The 15,853-nt window shown below is 37.9% G+C and overlaps 2 protein-coding genes across 2 annotated transcripts; one reads left to right on the top strand and one right to left on the bottom strand.

Moving 5' to 3' along the window:
* The first annotated feature begins 7,721 nt into the window (after nt 1-7,721).
* Nucleotides 7,722-11,304, top strand: pter (phosphotriesterase related). Its single transcript, XM_062988114.1, has 4 exons — nt 7,722-8,211; nt 8,682-8,947; nt 9,151-9,291; nt 9,956-11,304. Exons 1-4 carry the CDS (start codon nt 7,780-7,782, stop codon nt 10,164-10,166), a joined length of 1,050 nt encoding a protein of 349 aa, XP_062844184.1. The 5' UTR covers nt 7,722-7,779; the 3' UTR covers nt 10,167-11,304.
* Nucleotides 11,305-12,495: 1,191 nt separating this feature from the next.
* On the bottom strand, nt 12,496-14,464 carry c1ql3b (complement component 1, q subcomponent-like 3b). Its single transcript, XM_062988138.1, has 2 exons — nt 13,883-14,464; nt 12,496-13,162 (listed from the first exon to the last, which is right to left on the bottom strand). The coding sequence occupies exons 1-2, from the start codon at nt 14,447-14,449 to the stop codon at nt 12,983-12,985; spliced, it is 747 nt and encodes a 248-aa protein (XP_062844208.1). The 5' UTR covers nt 14,450-14,464; the 3' UTR covers nt 12,496-12,982.
* Nucleotides 14,465-15,853: the final 1,389 nt, after the last annotated feature.

The raw sequence follows: 15,853 nt of genomic DNA, 5'->3' as shown, positions 1-15,853 counted from the left end.
TCACCCACAGTTTCCAGAAAAAAAAGATTGCTTTAGTCTATATATGTGTAAAAATACCCCGGAAACGCCAACGTATACCATCAACGTAGTTAGTATAGAATATTAAACCTATGGGCAGTTGTAGTCTAGCAGGTAAGGTACTGGACTAGTAATCGAAAGGTCGCTGGTTTAAGCCCCACCACTGCCAGGTTACCACTGTTGGGCCCTTGAGCAAGGCTCTTAACCCTCAACTGCTTAGACATTATACTGTCACAGTACTGTAAGTCGCTTTAAATTAAAACGTCTGCTAAATGCAGAAAATGTCAATGATTATACACTATATGGCCAAAAGTATGAGTGCACCCCTTTTAATTATTAAGCTTAAGTGTTTTAGCCACACTATTTGTTAACAGGAGCATAATATCAGTGATATAAATTGAACTATATGTTTCTTTAACTGTTTCTTTGTGGAAAGAAATCCATTTTCAGTACAGCTGTCCCTACTGTCCACACTGCAGGGTCCATAAAGACGTGGTTTGGCCTGCTTTGAGCAGCGCCATCAACCCTGCATGTGCTAGTCTACAGTCCTCCTCAGCCAGCATGGATGTTGTGCATGAGGGATATGGTGAATTGGACATGTCTAAATTATTGAGGGGAAAAACGAGAGAGAATTAAGATAAACCTAAAAATCGATGTTCTTTGTTTACACCTAATTAAAACCAAAACTTCATTAATCAGCATGACATGAACACATATGTAAAATGCTCAGAATCTCTTTTCCCTTCAATTGTACTTATATAAAATCTAAACAGCCCAGATGTACATAATCAGAATTTGCCATTTTGGAAGATTTAGCCATTTAAAATACAATTTTACAGTTAGATATAGTTTGAGCTAATAGTATAGGTTACCTTCAGGTTTTATGCTACATATCTATAAGGCCAATCATGCTACTAAACTAAAAGGACTGCTACAGCAATCTTTATTTCTACCTGCAATATTACGTTGAATGCCTTAACCAAATATTGATAAATATTGCGATAGTTCTTTTTTCTGTCTAATACGGTTTGTGTTACTGCATGCGTGCTATAAAAATAGCTGAATCTATCACCTTTAAACCTGCTATTAAAGTGTCAAAAGTTTACATTCTCGCAAAAGGACTGAATATAAAAATGGATGTAGCTGATGACAGTCCTCAAATTTCCATTTCAGAAATACACAAACATTCAGTAACTCATACTGGTGGTGTAGAAGGTTCTGTAATATTTACATTTATTATTGACTACAACTGCTGGGGAAAGGTCCGGGTGATCGGATGTAAATCAAGTATTACCAGAAACAAATCTGCTACGAATTTGAAGCTAATGGAATATTGGTGATATTGTTCACAGTCAAGCAAGCTTTACATAGCCATAGGCTTAAAGCCCAAAGCTCTGATGCCTGATTCTGATTACAAAGACAACGAAAAGCAGAAGGAGCTTCTTTCTTTATTTAAACACAGACCATGCTTGCTCGACTGACATTTTAAAGCCTAATAAGTAATTAAATTCTAATAAAGAATTAATGTATATTTTTATTCCAGTGCATCTAGTACAATTATTTTTTAGACAAAGAAGTTTGTGTTCCAATCTTTCAGTCACAGGAAAGTAAAACTGACATTAAATGTGTATCTTACATATACTGTATAAATGTAAACATTTGACTGTACCTGTATGTTTGAAAGGCATTACGTCTTTAAATAGAGAAATTTACAAAAAGGGCTTCCAGATATCCTTTTTAAATACTAGTAGGAACCCTAGATGCTGTATAGAATAATTACTAATATTCTATCATGTATAATACAGTCTGTAATGTAACCATGTAAAAAATCTCCAACCCATTAAGATTAGCGTAGCTCCAGATGTACTGTTTTATTAGATACTGCACTAAATTAAGAATAAAGAAATATATCCAGATAATTCAACTATACACACTGTTAAAATGTATAAGCTCAGACGGACGTGTGAATGATTTTATGATGCATATTAAACATTTTATACTGAGCCGATTATAAATCTGCTAGTTCACATAAATCTAAAAAATGAAAATGTACTGTACTGCTCTCATATTCATAACAGTCGTTAAAATGCTGAATATTTCATATTTAAGTCTTAAAATAAAGCACCACTGTTCTAAACTCAGTCACCCCGTCCTCGCTGGAAGTGACGCCATCATCACATGCCTTGTTTTTCTCATTTTCATTCATAATTGTCACTTTTATTAAAACCATTAAATCTCACATCATCAGCAGGCTTCATCGTCATCATCCAGGTCTCATTAATGAGCAACAGGAAATGTGTTAATGGGTAAAAACCTCCTGTGAGTGCAGGCAGCCAAGTGACGCACTCCCCTCATCCAATTAACACTTCTGAGGTCTGGAGACGGGACAGTCATGGGACTCTCAGTCTCAAACGTTTGTCATAGGCAGATGTGTACATATGAACATGCTGTAAATATCTCATGTAATGTCTTATATATGATTGTGAAGGGCAGATTATACAATAATAAACACAAAGATATCAAAGATCTGTATTGATCACGTCGTTCTTTTGACAGGATCACATGATCAGTTAGTTATGTACCGTCTTAGATGGCACAGTTTGAATCTAGTTAAGAAAGTTTATTCAGTCTTGTTAGACCCTTGGTGGCGCAGTGGTTAAACATGCTAGCACACCAGAGCTGTTATCCTGAACCCAAACTTTGAATCTCAGCTCTGCTATCAACAGGCCAAACGCCTATAAGGACAAGGATTGGCTTGTCCAAAGTGAAGTCATTGAGTACGTAAAACAAAAAATAAGTCTGGGCCTCTAATCATAGACAATGACACTTCATAATGAAATAAAAATATCTGAAACTACAGCCACGTCACCTAATTCTAATTATCTGTTAAAATATGTGTGTAATTTTTGCTGTGTTTTAAACTGATTGGACAGAACAGAACAGAAAGAGTGGATTTTATCGGCAAATAATTATGATTATTGTATTTTAGGCATGCTCCTGTATCTAGCAACAGATGATCCATAGTAAGTGCTTGTATCTGTACAAAGAACACCAGTAGGGTATTGCAGCAGGTAGTGTAGATGCTGCACAGCTTTAGGTTTCTTGAGACCTCAGCTCAAGCCACACGTTAGATCAGTGTTCAGTTTGGCATGTTCTTTACATGATTTTTCTACATACTCTGGTTACTTCTTAAATACATTCTAGGAAAGCTAATGGGATTATGGGATGGCAGGAGCATCTAAAGTCAACATGCTTATCATTCCATATATTGTGTTATTAATAACATAAATTGCATGTACACTTTAGTACCACTAGAGAGCATTAGTACCATAAAAAAGAACGAGCACATGCCAGGAACATCCTGGACTGGGTGCTAGTCCATCCCTAGCACTAAACCAAAGAGGGATTGGAACTTTTTTGTATTGGGGTTGTAAAAGACTTTACATAAGTGAACAACTTGTTTTAGCTTAATGTTACTCAATATGTGCTTCAACAATTCTTATGAGTGCCTACTAGATTCCAAACAGTAAAAAAGATTATAAGTCTTTAGATTTTATCTGTATTCTGACTTATTTTAATCTGCCACAATTATACAGTAATTTGTATCTTCTGAGTTTAAAAAAAAATCCTCACTGCTCTTCCTGTTTGTTTATTCGTTTATTAGTCTCAGACCAGTAAGCCTTTTATTTATCGTTTTTCTTCAATGCAATAAATGTAATGCAACCGACATAATTTGGGTGAAAAGTAGATTTGCCTTTTTTGCTGCACTCCACAAATTTGTGCAAAATCGAATAACCCATGTTCTGTCTGAGTGAAGTTACATCTATTTAAGTTAAGCGACCGTATGTGCTATCAGGTGAGACTTTTGTGTTTACTCAAATTAAATCCAATCCAGTTAAATATCAATCTTGCAATCTGTTTAGGAAAGCATTACAACAACATGATGATCATACTTGTGTTAGATTTGAGTACCTGGTCAAGCTTTATGCAGATACATTTAATCTCTGTTACCTCGTGCTTGGACATGTGGCTAACCAATGCACCATCTTGCACAGTCATGAAGGCATCTGCTTCAGACTGTTCAGCTTTGATCTAATTCTCTGGCACCAAAAATTCAGCTTTTATCACTCTAATAATAATACATTTTATTTATATAGCGCTTTTCAAGATACTCAAAGACGCTTTACATAAGACAAATAATCAAAACAAATACGTACATACACCATACAAATCATAGTACAAAATCAAAATAGTACATCAACATCAAGAATAATTAAGATAAAAACAAAGAGAGCAGCATAAGACAGTTCATTAAAAATTAGCTAAATTATGAGAGAGAACAACAAATATAGAACAATTTCTTAAAATTAGACAGAAACAGGACAGATTTACATGCAATCAGGAAACTGAAAACTTTACAAGTTTTAGGATCTAGGACTTCACATTTCTGTCGTGATCTAAGTATAAAAACTATTAAAAAGAATAGCAAAAATAAAAGCATTTATTTTGTGTTGTTACAAGTTAAATGCCACTCTGAATAGATGAGTTTTGAGAAGTGACTTGAATTTGGACAGGTCAGGACAATCTCGTAGGTGTTTGGGGAGAGCATTCCATAAAGATGGAGCAGCTATGGAAAAGGCCCTGTCACCCCAGGTCCGGTGCTTGGTCCTAGAGGGTATGGACAGTAGGTTAGCCTCAGAAGAGCGAAGGCTACGGGAGGGAATGTGCTGATGGAGCAGGTCGGTGAGGTAGGATGGGGCCTGATTATGGAGAGCTTTGTGAGTGAATAGAAGAATTTTGAATTGAATGCGTTGAGCAACGGGAAGCCAATGAAGTTTTTGTAGAACAGGTGTAATATGATCACGGCAGCGAGTATGAGTAAGGAGGCGAGCAGCTGAATTCTGGATATACTGAAGTTTTTTTAGGATTTTGTTAGATGTACCATAAAGGATGCTATTGCAATAATCAATTCTGGATGTAATAAAAGCATGAATCAAGGTTTCGGCGGCAGAAAAGGAGAGTGATGGACGTAGACGTGCTATGTTTTTTAGATGAAAGAAAGCAGTTTTGGTGATGTGATTTACATGGCGGTCAAAAGAGAGGTTGCTATCAAAAATTACACCAAGATTTCGGATGTTAGAAGACGGAGACAAAGTGTCATTATCAATGGTAATTTGAAAATTTTTTGTGGTTTTTGCCAGGGTTGTAGGACCTACGATGATCATATCTGATTTTTCACAGTTTAATTTGAGGAAATTAGCTTTCATCCACAATTTCATTTCAGTGATGCAATTTGTCAGAGTGGAGTGAAGTTCAGTATTAATGGATTTGGAGGAGATGTAAAGCTGAATATCATCAGCATAGCAGTGGAAATGTAAACCATGCCGACGTATGATGTCACCAAGGGGGAGCATATAAAGAATAAACAAAAGGGGACCTAACACTGAGCCTTGGGGAACGCCTTGGGACAGTGGAGCAATGGCAGAACTACAATTGTTGATATTAACAAACTGTTGTCTGTTTATGAGATATGACCTTAACCACAAAAGGGCAGTACCAGTGATGTTGACAGAGGATTCAAGGCGGGACAGAAGAATGGAGTGATTAATGGTGTCAAAAGCTGCAGCTAATAATCATGTGCTGTGATATAACCACCTCTCTACAGTGATAAACATTTCTAAATCTAAAGATCTGAACTATCCAAGATGGAATTATAATATACAAGTAAGACTTTTGCACTGAACAAAGTTTAAATAATCAAGCATGCAGGTATATTTTATCAATATATTTATTTAGCTAATCAGGTTTCATGAAAAAGATCATAGATAAAAGTAAATATATGAATACAGCATGATAATAAGTACCGTACAGGTACGTTTTTGAAGATGTACTGTACTTGTCATGGTAGTATTGGGATTTTAATGATTTTGGCATCCGTGTGACTGAATATTGAAACTCTAGTTTGTTCATGAACGAGTTTATTGTAGATTTTTCAACTGTTATATGCCATTTAACCATTTCATATACACATCTTGGGGTAATTTAGTGCAGCCAATCCTAATTTTGCATGTTTTTGTGAGGGTGGATGAAAACCGGAGTACCTGAAGAAAATCCAGAAGGATCCAGGAATGAATTCTGAACCACTTTACAGACCTCAGGACCCATGCTGCTTCACACTGTGCAGAGAAGCTTTCTGGACGTACTTTTTTATACTTAGTTTATTAAAACTACTGCTTATTATTAAAAGAAAACAACATACATATAAAACAGCAGAATAGAACTGATTTTCTATTCATAACATCAATAGCATTTAAAGTATTCAGCATATTAATAACTTCAACAGCTTTTAAAATATGTATCAAATTGCTCCAAAACAGTTGTATTTTATCAAGTGTAACCCACATTACATACTACAACTTTTATACTGACACTTTTACCCTGTATTACATAATAAAAAACAGATGTATGAGTGATTCAGATGTTTATTTTAATGAATGGTAATGTCTGAGGGGGTTGGGGGGTTCAAGACTGTAGTATATTAGAATTGTATTTGGTGATATATAACTGTAAGTTAGTTAACGGCTAAAAGGTGGCAGTAAATACTTAATGACTATATAAAATAATGAGGGTAGAATTACTAAGTGAATGCACATGTAACAGGTTGTAAGCATGAATATGTGTGTGTGTGTGTGTGTGTGTTGAGAATAAATGTGCAGAGTTAAACAGATTCTCTCTCTGCCTGCAATCTCCTTCATCCAATATATCACAGAGACAGAGGGATTAACAAAAATAAAACTTGTGAAATGATGAATCTTGTGTAAGCAGTAACTACCGTTTCTGTCATGAATGGAAGCAAAGTGTGTAAAACATGACGTTAAAATCCTTATAAATAAATAAATAAAAAATTTTCAAGTCTTCTAGCTTTAGCTTAAGCAGCGAGACAATATCGCGATATTTTGTTATTCGTGTAGCGAGATTTCACTTACTTGGGTTTAGCTACAAACAGATCCATCTACCCTACGTAGCAAAACTGTTTAAAGTGAAATATACACCCTATCTAGTGCACTATGTATTTACGAGGAAAGGTAATTGCATTACAGCCAGATCCTGTTGAACTAAGCAAGTTTTCGTTTGAAGGTAGAGTTCCTGCTAATGTAAATATATGTCGGTGTGTTTTAAACCGTGATTATTAAATATAATATGACTTAGTTTACTGAAATATATTAAAATGCATTTAGCTAATTTATGTTAAACATTACTAAGGGTGCAGTTGTATCACTGTATGTTTCATATGTTTACATTTATAATATGTATTTGTCCTATTTGTTATTTGCTTGTCTTTTCTTTCTTGTATACAACTGTGTTTGTAAATTTTATAACACTTAGTTTATTAATAATAATCCATGAAATCCAAATTAGTATAGACTACAATACAAAGTAAGTAGGGATCAAGAATGCATGAAAGGGAATGGAATTGAATTAGGGGTCCAAACTTGCCTACAACTACATTTTTTTAGGTTTTCTCTTTGCAGAAATTGCATTATGACATTTTTAATGAAAAAACAAAACAACAAAACGTGTCGCCTGCATTAAAACAACAATAAAAAAAATGCATGTCTGTTAGTTACATGATCAAAGTTCACATTGTGCCCTAAATAGGTAACGTTTTAATGGAACAGGAAGGGAAACTGTTGCTTATAATGTACAAAGCAAATCTTTACCACACCAGTCTTAAATGTCCTTATCTGTCTTTTACAGATCATGTCTACACCAAGTGGAAAAGTCCAGACCGTGCTGGGGCCGGTGGATCCAGATCATCTGGGTCGCACCATGACCCACGAGCACCTTACTATGACTTTCGAGTGCTGCTTCGTCCCCCCAGCAGCGGGACAGGAGGACTTGGCCACGGCACCCATCGAGATGAAGAACGTTCACTGGCTTCAGCAGAACCCGTACAGCCACCGGGAGAACCTGCTCCTGTGCCAGGAAATTCAGGCAGTGCGTGATGAGCTGATCTGTTTTAAAAAGGCCGGAGGAGGCACGATGGTGGAAAATACAACGGCGGGTATATCCAGAGATCTGACCACTTTACGCCAGCTGGCCAAGGACACTGGGGTGCACATTGTGGCAGGGGCGGGGTACTACGTAGACGTGACTCACACAGACGAGACGAGGAAGATGACTGTGGAGAAGGTTTGTGCACAGGATAAAGTGTATCTGGCATGTTTTTTAATAACTGATCCTAATTATGGTTGTGGTGGGTCCAGAACCTACCCAGATTACACCCTAGACAGAGTAACAGTCAATTAGGGCATCATACACTCACCCATTCACTCAGTCAACTATTTAGAGGAGCCAGTCTACCTTCTGCATGCTTTTGGGAAGTAAGAAAAACCCAAACTAGAGGAAACTCAGGTATCAGTGGGCAGGTTCACACTTGGGACCAGGACCATACTACCTGCTGTGTAACCATGCATCTATAACTAATTGACCATTAAACTGATTTTTTGTTTATTTATAAATATTACATTTATAAACATACAATTTCTATAATCCTTACCAAACTCATGCAAGAATGTAACTATGCCATTTCAAGGCACATTAATGACCACTATTTTTAGTTTGATTTGATGTTAATTACTGCTATTTTTGTTCAATTAAAGCTTTCTGCTGTAATCATGAACGAGGTGCTGCATGGCGCTGACGGTACAGATATTTGTTGTGGTGTGATCGGAGAGATCGGCACAGGCTGGCCAATCACAGACAGCGAAAAGAAAGTCCTGCAGGCCACTGCACACGCTCAGAAACAGCTGGGCTGCCCAGTGATCATCCACCCAGGCCGGAACACTGCCGCACCTAGAGAGATCATCCGAATCCTGCAGGAGGCTGGAGGAGACATCTCTAAAACTGTCATGTCTCATTTGGACAGGTGAAAAATTATGATTTTGTGTGAACTAGACTTTTATTACATGATTTGTTCACCCCTGCCATGGTCACGCCCACATCTGCCCCAAATACCATGGACTTTCTACCTTACTATATGAACAAATGCAATCTTTTTATAAAACTGTAGCCATTGCTGGTGTGATGCTGACAATGTCAGTAAGTCAATAAAAACATTTCTGTTGACAGAACCATACTTGATCATGGAGAATTGCTGGAGTTTGCAAAGTTGGGCAGCTACCTTGAGTATGACCTCTTTGGAACAGAAATGCTGAATTACCCCTTCAATCTGGATATCGACATGCCCAGTGACAGCCAGAGGGTTCAAACGTAAGTCCCACAGAAGATAAAATCTAAAGAATATTTACAGACAGGTGTCTATTAAAAGGAAACAGAAAATAGTGCTTTACTAATGTGCACCAAGAACTGTAGAGATGGTATAATACACCAGTCTTCCTGAAGATACAGTATGTCCACAGTTGGTATTTTAATGATGGTGCTGGAAAACACTGGGTAACTTCCACAATGTCCCCTAGGTGTTTAATTTTATTCCCATTCCCAACTAGAATAATATATGTACAGGTGCTTGTATTGCTTTAAACCTATTTAGAGATTATATTAGCTAGAATGCTGAAGTCCCAATTAAATTGCTACCTGTTGGCTCACACTATTCAAGCCTTATAATTACAATGCAGATCACAAACCCAAAAAAAAATCAATAACTGAGAATCAGCCAAGATTTAAATAATATGAGTTTTGCTGCGGATATTTGGATTCTGAGCATTTGGCCACATCTAGTGGACACGTCATAACTGTACAAGCCGAATATCTAATTGGTGAAATCCTTTATAAAGTAATAAAGGCTGGTACATAAAGTTTAGCATTATTTTTGCAAGTGCATAGAAGTTTCTGCCCCTTGTCTGTCTGCTCTCATGGATGATTATCATACTGCACATTTAATCGACTTATTTCAGTATTGATTTTGTGTTACCAGCTTGGCGTTCCTTATTAATGAAGGCTATGAAGACAGGATTGTCGTCTCTCATGACATTCACACCAAGAACCGTCTGATGAAGTATGGCGGCCATGGCTACTCCCACATTCTGAAGAACATCGTGCCGAAAATGCTTTCCCGTGGCATCAGCCAAGCACAGGTGGACAAAATACTGATCGAGAACCCCAAGCACTGGTTAACCTTTAAATAAATAGGACGTGAGTTAATAAAACACAGACACATCTGTAAATTTCTATCAGATCTGGCATTATTAATAGTAAAATGAGGAGATTTGTGAGATTTGACACTTCCCGTGACATAACAGTTTTTTGTTTTTTTTTCATTTCATTAAGAATTTTTTTAACTTTAAGAATTATCATCATACAGACATCAAACCTTTAATTTAATGTGGGATTTAACAGTGATGGTGACCCAAATCAGTGGCCACGTTTTACTCCTTTACTTTTACTTCTCCCATATCTGCTAATCACTTGATAGTTTATTTACCTTTACTTATTAAGTAGAGTTCAGTTACCTTTCTTCAGTTGTATAACTTTTGACTGCTAATATATGTGGACATATTGTTCAATCAGTGGAGCCAGTTATTTAGAAACACATAGTGGTATATACAGAGAAAACACAGGCAGCAAAATGGGTTAAGAGCTTAATGGTTTCCAACATGCACTGTCAAAGGTTTACAGCTTTACAAATCAGTACATCTCAGTTCTGAAGATGCAGACTACACAAGCTCATAAACAGAGGACTGGAAAAATCACCTGACCTCATTTTAAACAAGGGGTGTAAAGCGTAGCACTATTGGACTCTGTAGCAGTGAGAATATTCATCTCTGGAGTGATAAGTGTGATGTCTACATGTAGAAGCTTTATGGACTACTTAAATACATAATACTGTAATATTTACTGTAAAATGAATAATGAGCTGATTATATTGTTTCAGTAACATCTTGGAGAACAGATTTTGTGTAATAAAACTGGCCTTTCTAAAGCCTTTTGGATAAATTGTACTGGTGACTGAGATCCAGGCCTTATGACTGAATTGTGTCCAAGCCTGTTAATGCCCCTGTGGGATTTGCAAGTAAATCCATGCAGTTATGTTTTAAAACCTTGTTAAAACCCTTTTAGAAGAATGGAAGCTGCAGCAGCAAATATGAAAACTGATTCTCACTGATGTGATGCTCGGTCGTCTTTTTGCAGCTCCAGATTTGACTAGATTATTTTTCTGTGTGTCTTTTAAATTAAGAAAATCCATTACAGAGACTTCACCTTGGCCACACTGTAAACATTATCCAATTAAAATAAAATCTAAATAGACTCCGATGCAGTGAAGGATTCATTGTTGTTTTGTTATTCAGTGGGGACAAACTCTGGATTTGATTAATTAGGAGTGCCTCGGCTCAATAGAACAGGGCTGTTGTTCAATATGCCAGGCACAAAGATAAATGAGAGTGGCTTTGATTCCACACAAATAACTCTGCTAATCAGTTTTCCTCTGTGGGACTTGACGTCAGTGCAATGTTTACAATGATTGTGGTTCTTTTATAAAAGTCTGATGAAAAGTACAGTCCAGCAATGCGGACGGCATTCAATAGCAATAACTGCACATACTAACTAAATGCAGTCATTGATTTGCTGCATCACCGACAGGTTAATTCTGGGCACAAATGCACTTTAAGCATTATTGTTGACCATTAATGGCTAATGAACTAATGTGTTTGACGCATCTACATTAAGCCAATACAATCAGTAATTAGTTGTCATGCTTTTAAATAAGTTCTCCAGACCACAGCTACTTACAAATACAAATGCATCTACTGTATACTAAAAAGTAAAATAGCATATTCATTATTTCTCTTTAAGGAAAAACGAAAACTATTTATCTGTACTATTTACATTGAAGTCAAAAGTTGTAATACACTTAAAAACTTTCCATATGAATATAATGAAGAGGAATACCTAAATTCTCATGTATACAGATGTGTGTACATTCATTCATTCATTCATTTTCTTAACTGCTTAACCAATTAGGGTCACGAGGGGGTGCTGGAGCCTATTCCAACTTTTCAATGGGCGCAAGGCACACCAGTCCATCGCAGGGCAGACACACACACACATATTCACTTATAGGGCAATTCAGTGTCTCCAATTAACCTGACTGCATGTTTTTGGACTATGGGAGGAAACCGGAGCTCCTGGAGGATCAAATTATTTTTTGTACATATTCCATCTTGTTGGAAGATGGGGGTCAGAGCTCAATGTCAGCCTTATACGGTGCACCTGAAGCTGTGATAAAGACCTTGCTCGGGAATCAGCCATCTGACTGATAGCCCTGTGCTCTTGGATTTCAATGTTTATAGATAATTATAAATGATTTTTTGATGGTGAATTGCTTCTAATGATGGTAGGATTTTAAGTTTTACAATGCAAAAGTGTCTGGACAGTTTTATAGTAATCCCCCAACAACAATTATTTAAATATAGGCAACATAACACTGTAGTAGTTATTTATTTAAAAAATGCCTTTATTTTATTTTATATTGTGTATGGGTTATTAAAGCAGAAATGCATCATTGCCACAAATGTGACTAAAACATAACACAATGTTAATAATCATGCTAAACTTAAATAACAATCTTTAATAGATCTTAACTTTACAATACGCATTCTGCTGTACAAGCTCATGAGTTGGAATAACAGACACAACATGTTGTGTATGTCACAGTGATTTCATTAAATGTAAGATGTGATGTAAATTAGATTTACATATTTAAGGTCACTGTTTCCAACACACGTTTTCCAAACACTGTAAACCCCAGTATACCCAACATAGATATCTCGTCCAGCCGATAACACTGCAACTTTCATTCACAAGTAAACACTGTAATTACACGAACAATGTAATTACATGCCAATTGGACTAATTGTCCCTCCACACACTGGCCATTTGAATGTCTCTGAGAGAAGCCAGGAATGTTGTGATTCACATTTACAGTCAGTAATCAAACCTTGTGTTAATCAGCGTAAATCATGAACCCGGAGAACGTGCTGTATTTGTTGTTGTTCCCGCCGTGTGCTTTTCCTCCATCCAGCTTGATGTAGATTTCATCACCGGGCTCAAGGTGCAACACCACACTGTTGCTGGCGTAGTCGTAGTTCTGATCTGCATCCTGAGCAATCGCACTCGCCCTCACCTGAAAAACAAACAAACAAACAGTCTAGTCAGCCTAGCCATTGGAAGGTGTACTTTGTCAGTGCACTCTCAACGCCGGTCCCAAAACCGGATAGAAATGAGAGGTTGCATCAGTAAAAGCATTCGGCATAAAAACTGCATATAACTGTGTGTATGTGGACCAAATCCGATGTGAAGGCCCCTATATCTGCTGCTGTGATGTGCTTAGTCAGGGCTACTATCAGTCAGCTTATATATGGTACTGGATCATTTAACATGGCAGAACATTAACCGCATGAGTATCAGAAGCATTGGGAATAGTCTATCAATCAAAAATATCTAGCCGTGAGCATTTTGTGATCAGAAACTGACACTAATAAATGACTCAATAAGTAATATGAAGTACCTGTATGCAACTATAATTTGTACAAATAATCCAGCAATGCTGCTACGAGATACCAGTAGCACAACATATACAGTATTTGCCCTCTCATCCCAGTGGTAGTAAACACTTTGCTAAGAATGGTTTAGTCAGTGGTGGTCCTATGTGGTAGTCCTTTGGAACAGAAGACATAAATGAATAGATAGTTTTACTAAATGTATAGATGCATATACATATCTATCACTATGGTATGTGTATCTTTAAGTGCACTTTAGATTAATGAGGGCTTATAATTAAACACAAATTAAAAACTGACAGGACTGCATATTATTGGTAGTACAGTAGTTATAGTAGCAGTACCTGGTTATTTTTGCACAGATCTGCCCACATGCTGGTGCCATCACCTCCCCGCATCAACACGTGGTACACGAAGAAGTAGATGCCCGGTATGGAGCAGGTAAACTTGCCGGTGGTTGGATCATAATGGTTTCCGAGGTTAGTGACCACATCGTCAAATTTCAGCACCTCATACCCCTCATGTTGTTTCTTCAGCCCGGCATAGAAAGCCACTTTAGGAACAGTAGTATACGTGGCTGTGTTTACGACCCCGTTGATCAGTCCGGGTAACCCGGGTGGACCCGGATCTCCAACTTTTCCGGGTGGACCGGGTGGTCCAGGTGGCCCGGGCTCACCCCGCGGGCCGATGGGTCCTGTGCGTCCTGGTTCCCCTTTTGGTCCGCGCAGGAAGGTGGTGGGTGGCTGGACGGAGCGCGGGTCACGGGAATCCTCCCCGGTAGCTCGGGATGGTTTCTTGTTGGATCCGTATGGATCACAGATCATCCTGCAGGCACTGAGAGTCTCATAGCGCGGATCTGAACCGGCTGCATTGACCAGAACCGGGATCAGGATCACCACCACCAGAACCATGGCGACACCGAGGACACCGGCTGTCACCGCCCGCGCCCTCGCACCCAATCCGGGGAGAACCGGGCGCTCCGCCTGCGGCTGCTTCCTGCGCGCAATCTTGCTCCGGAGAGCGCAGCGCTTGCACAGAGAAAAGTGTTTACTCTCACTTTTGTTCTGCACTAAAACTGAGCAATGAGACTAAATTAGTCGTCTATAGTTTGCAGGGAAGAAAATGTATAAAGGTAAAAAGGTGCGTTTAACCAAAAATGCAAAAAAAATCTATCACAAAATCGCACCGTGATTCACCTGAACGAGGGAGGTGGAGGAAGAAAGAACAGGAGAGAGAGAGACAGAGAGAAATAAGATATGAAAAGGACAGAATAAACACCATGGGAGGGAGAGAGCAGGTTCTGGCAACAGCTTCATGATGAGAAAGTTTAATTGTGGAATGAAAAATATTATACAACATACATGTAATCCCACCTCTAGTACCCAATGTAGTGTAATGAAGATGATTAACACTGTGTCCAATTAAAAATGCTTTATGGTTAGGGTCTCTGTGGGTCCAGCACTACTTAGGAACCTTGCTTGCCAGCCAGCAACCCTGAACAGGGTGTCAGTCCATTGCAAGCCACCACTTACAGTATGTATTCACTTGCTCTTTTACGCCAAGAGTCAAATTTTTAGGCCAATGTTTTATTAGGATTTTAATGTCATGTTTTACCCTTTGGTTACATTCATGACAGGAATGGTAGTCATCAGCAAGGTTCATCAGCTCAGAAGGTTATATCGACATAGATAGATAGATAGATAGATAGATAGATAGATAGATAGATAGATAGATAGATAGATAGATAGATAGATAGATAGATAGATAGATAGATAGATAGATAGATAGATAGATAGATAGATAGATAGATAGAATTATTGTGGCCAATTAAACCCTATCCATGTATTTGGAACTGGAGTAAATAAAGGAAACCTGTGTGGACCATGTACATACTTTACAAGGCTTAAACCTTGGACCTCAGGACCCATGTTGCTATGTGCCACCCACCCAACTGTACTACCGCACCACTTGAAACTCACACAATTGCTTTCTATAAGAATAATTACAAAAAGCATTTATCTATTTGCAACAATCAAAATAATAGTTTGTCTGATAGTTTTTTCCAATAGTAAAAACCATATTTTTAATAACACAGGGTGGCAGTTTTTTTCACTACACTCCCAGGAAATATCCAACACAGGAAAATATTAATGAAACTGAATCACTTGTGTGCTGTGTTGCCATCTGCTTATGGCTTGTGGTGTGTAGACGCTCCTCCTGATTATCTTTAATTTGTCCAGTGCACAAGGCGAGATCCGAGATCCAAAGAGACGTGGTTTGACAAGTTGGGCGTTGAGGAACTCTAGTGGCCTCCA

Source organism: Trichomycterus rosablanca, chromosome 25, assembly GCF_030014385.1.
Source record: "Trichomycterus rosablanca isolate fTriRos1 chromosome 25, fTriRos1.hap1, whole genome shotgun sequence".
Taxonomy (NCBI): domain Eukaryota; kingdom Metazoa; phylum Chordata; class Actinopteri; order Siluriformes; family Trichomycteridae; genus Trichomycterus; species Trichomycterus rosablanca.
The sequence above is the reverse complement of the archived record's forward strand: the minus strand, read 5'-3'. Positions and strand labels throughout refer to the sequence as shown.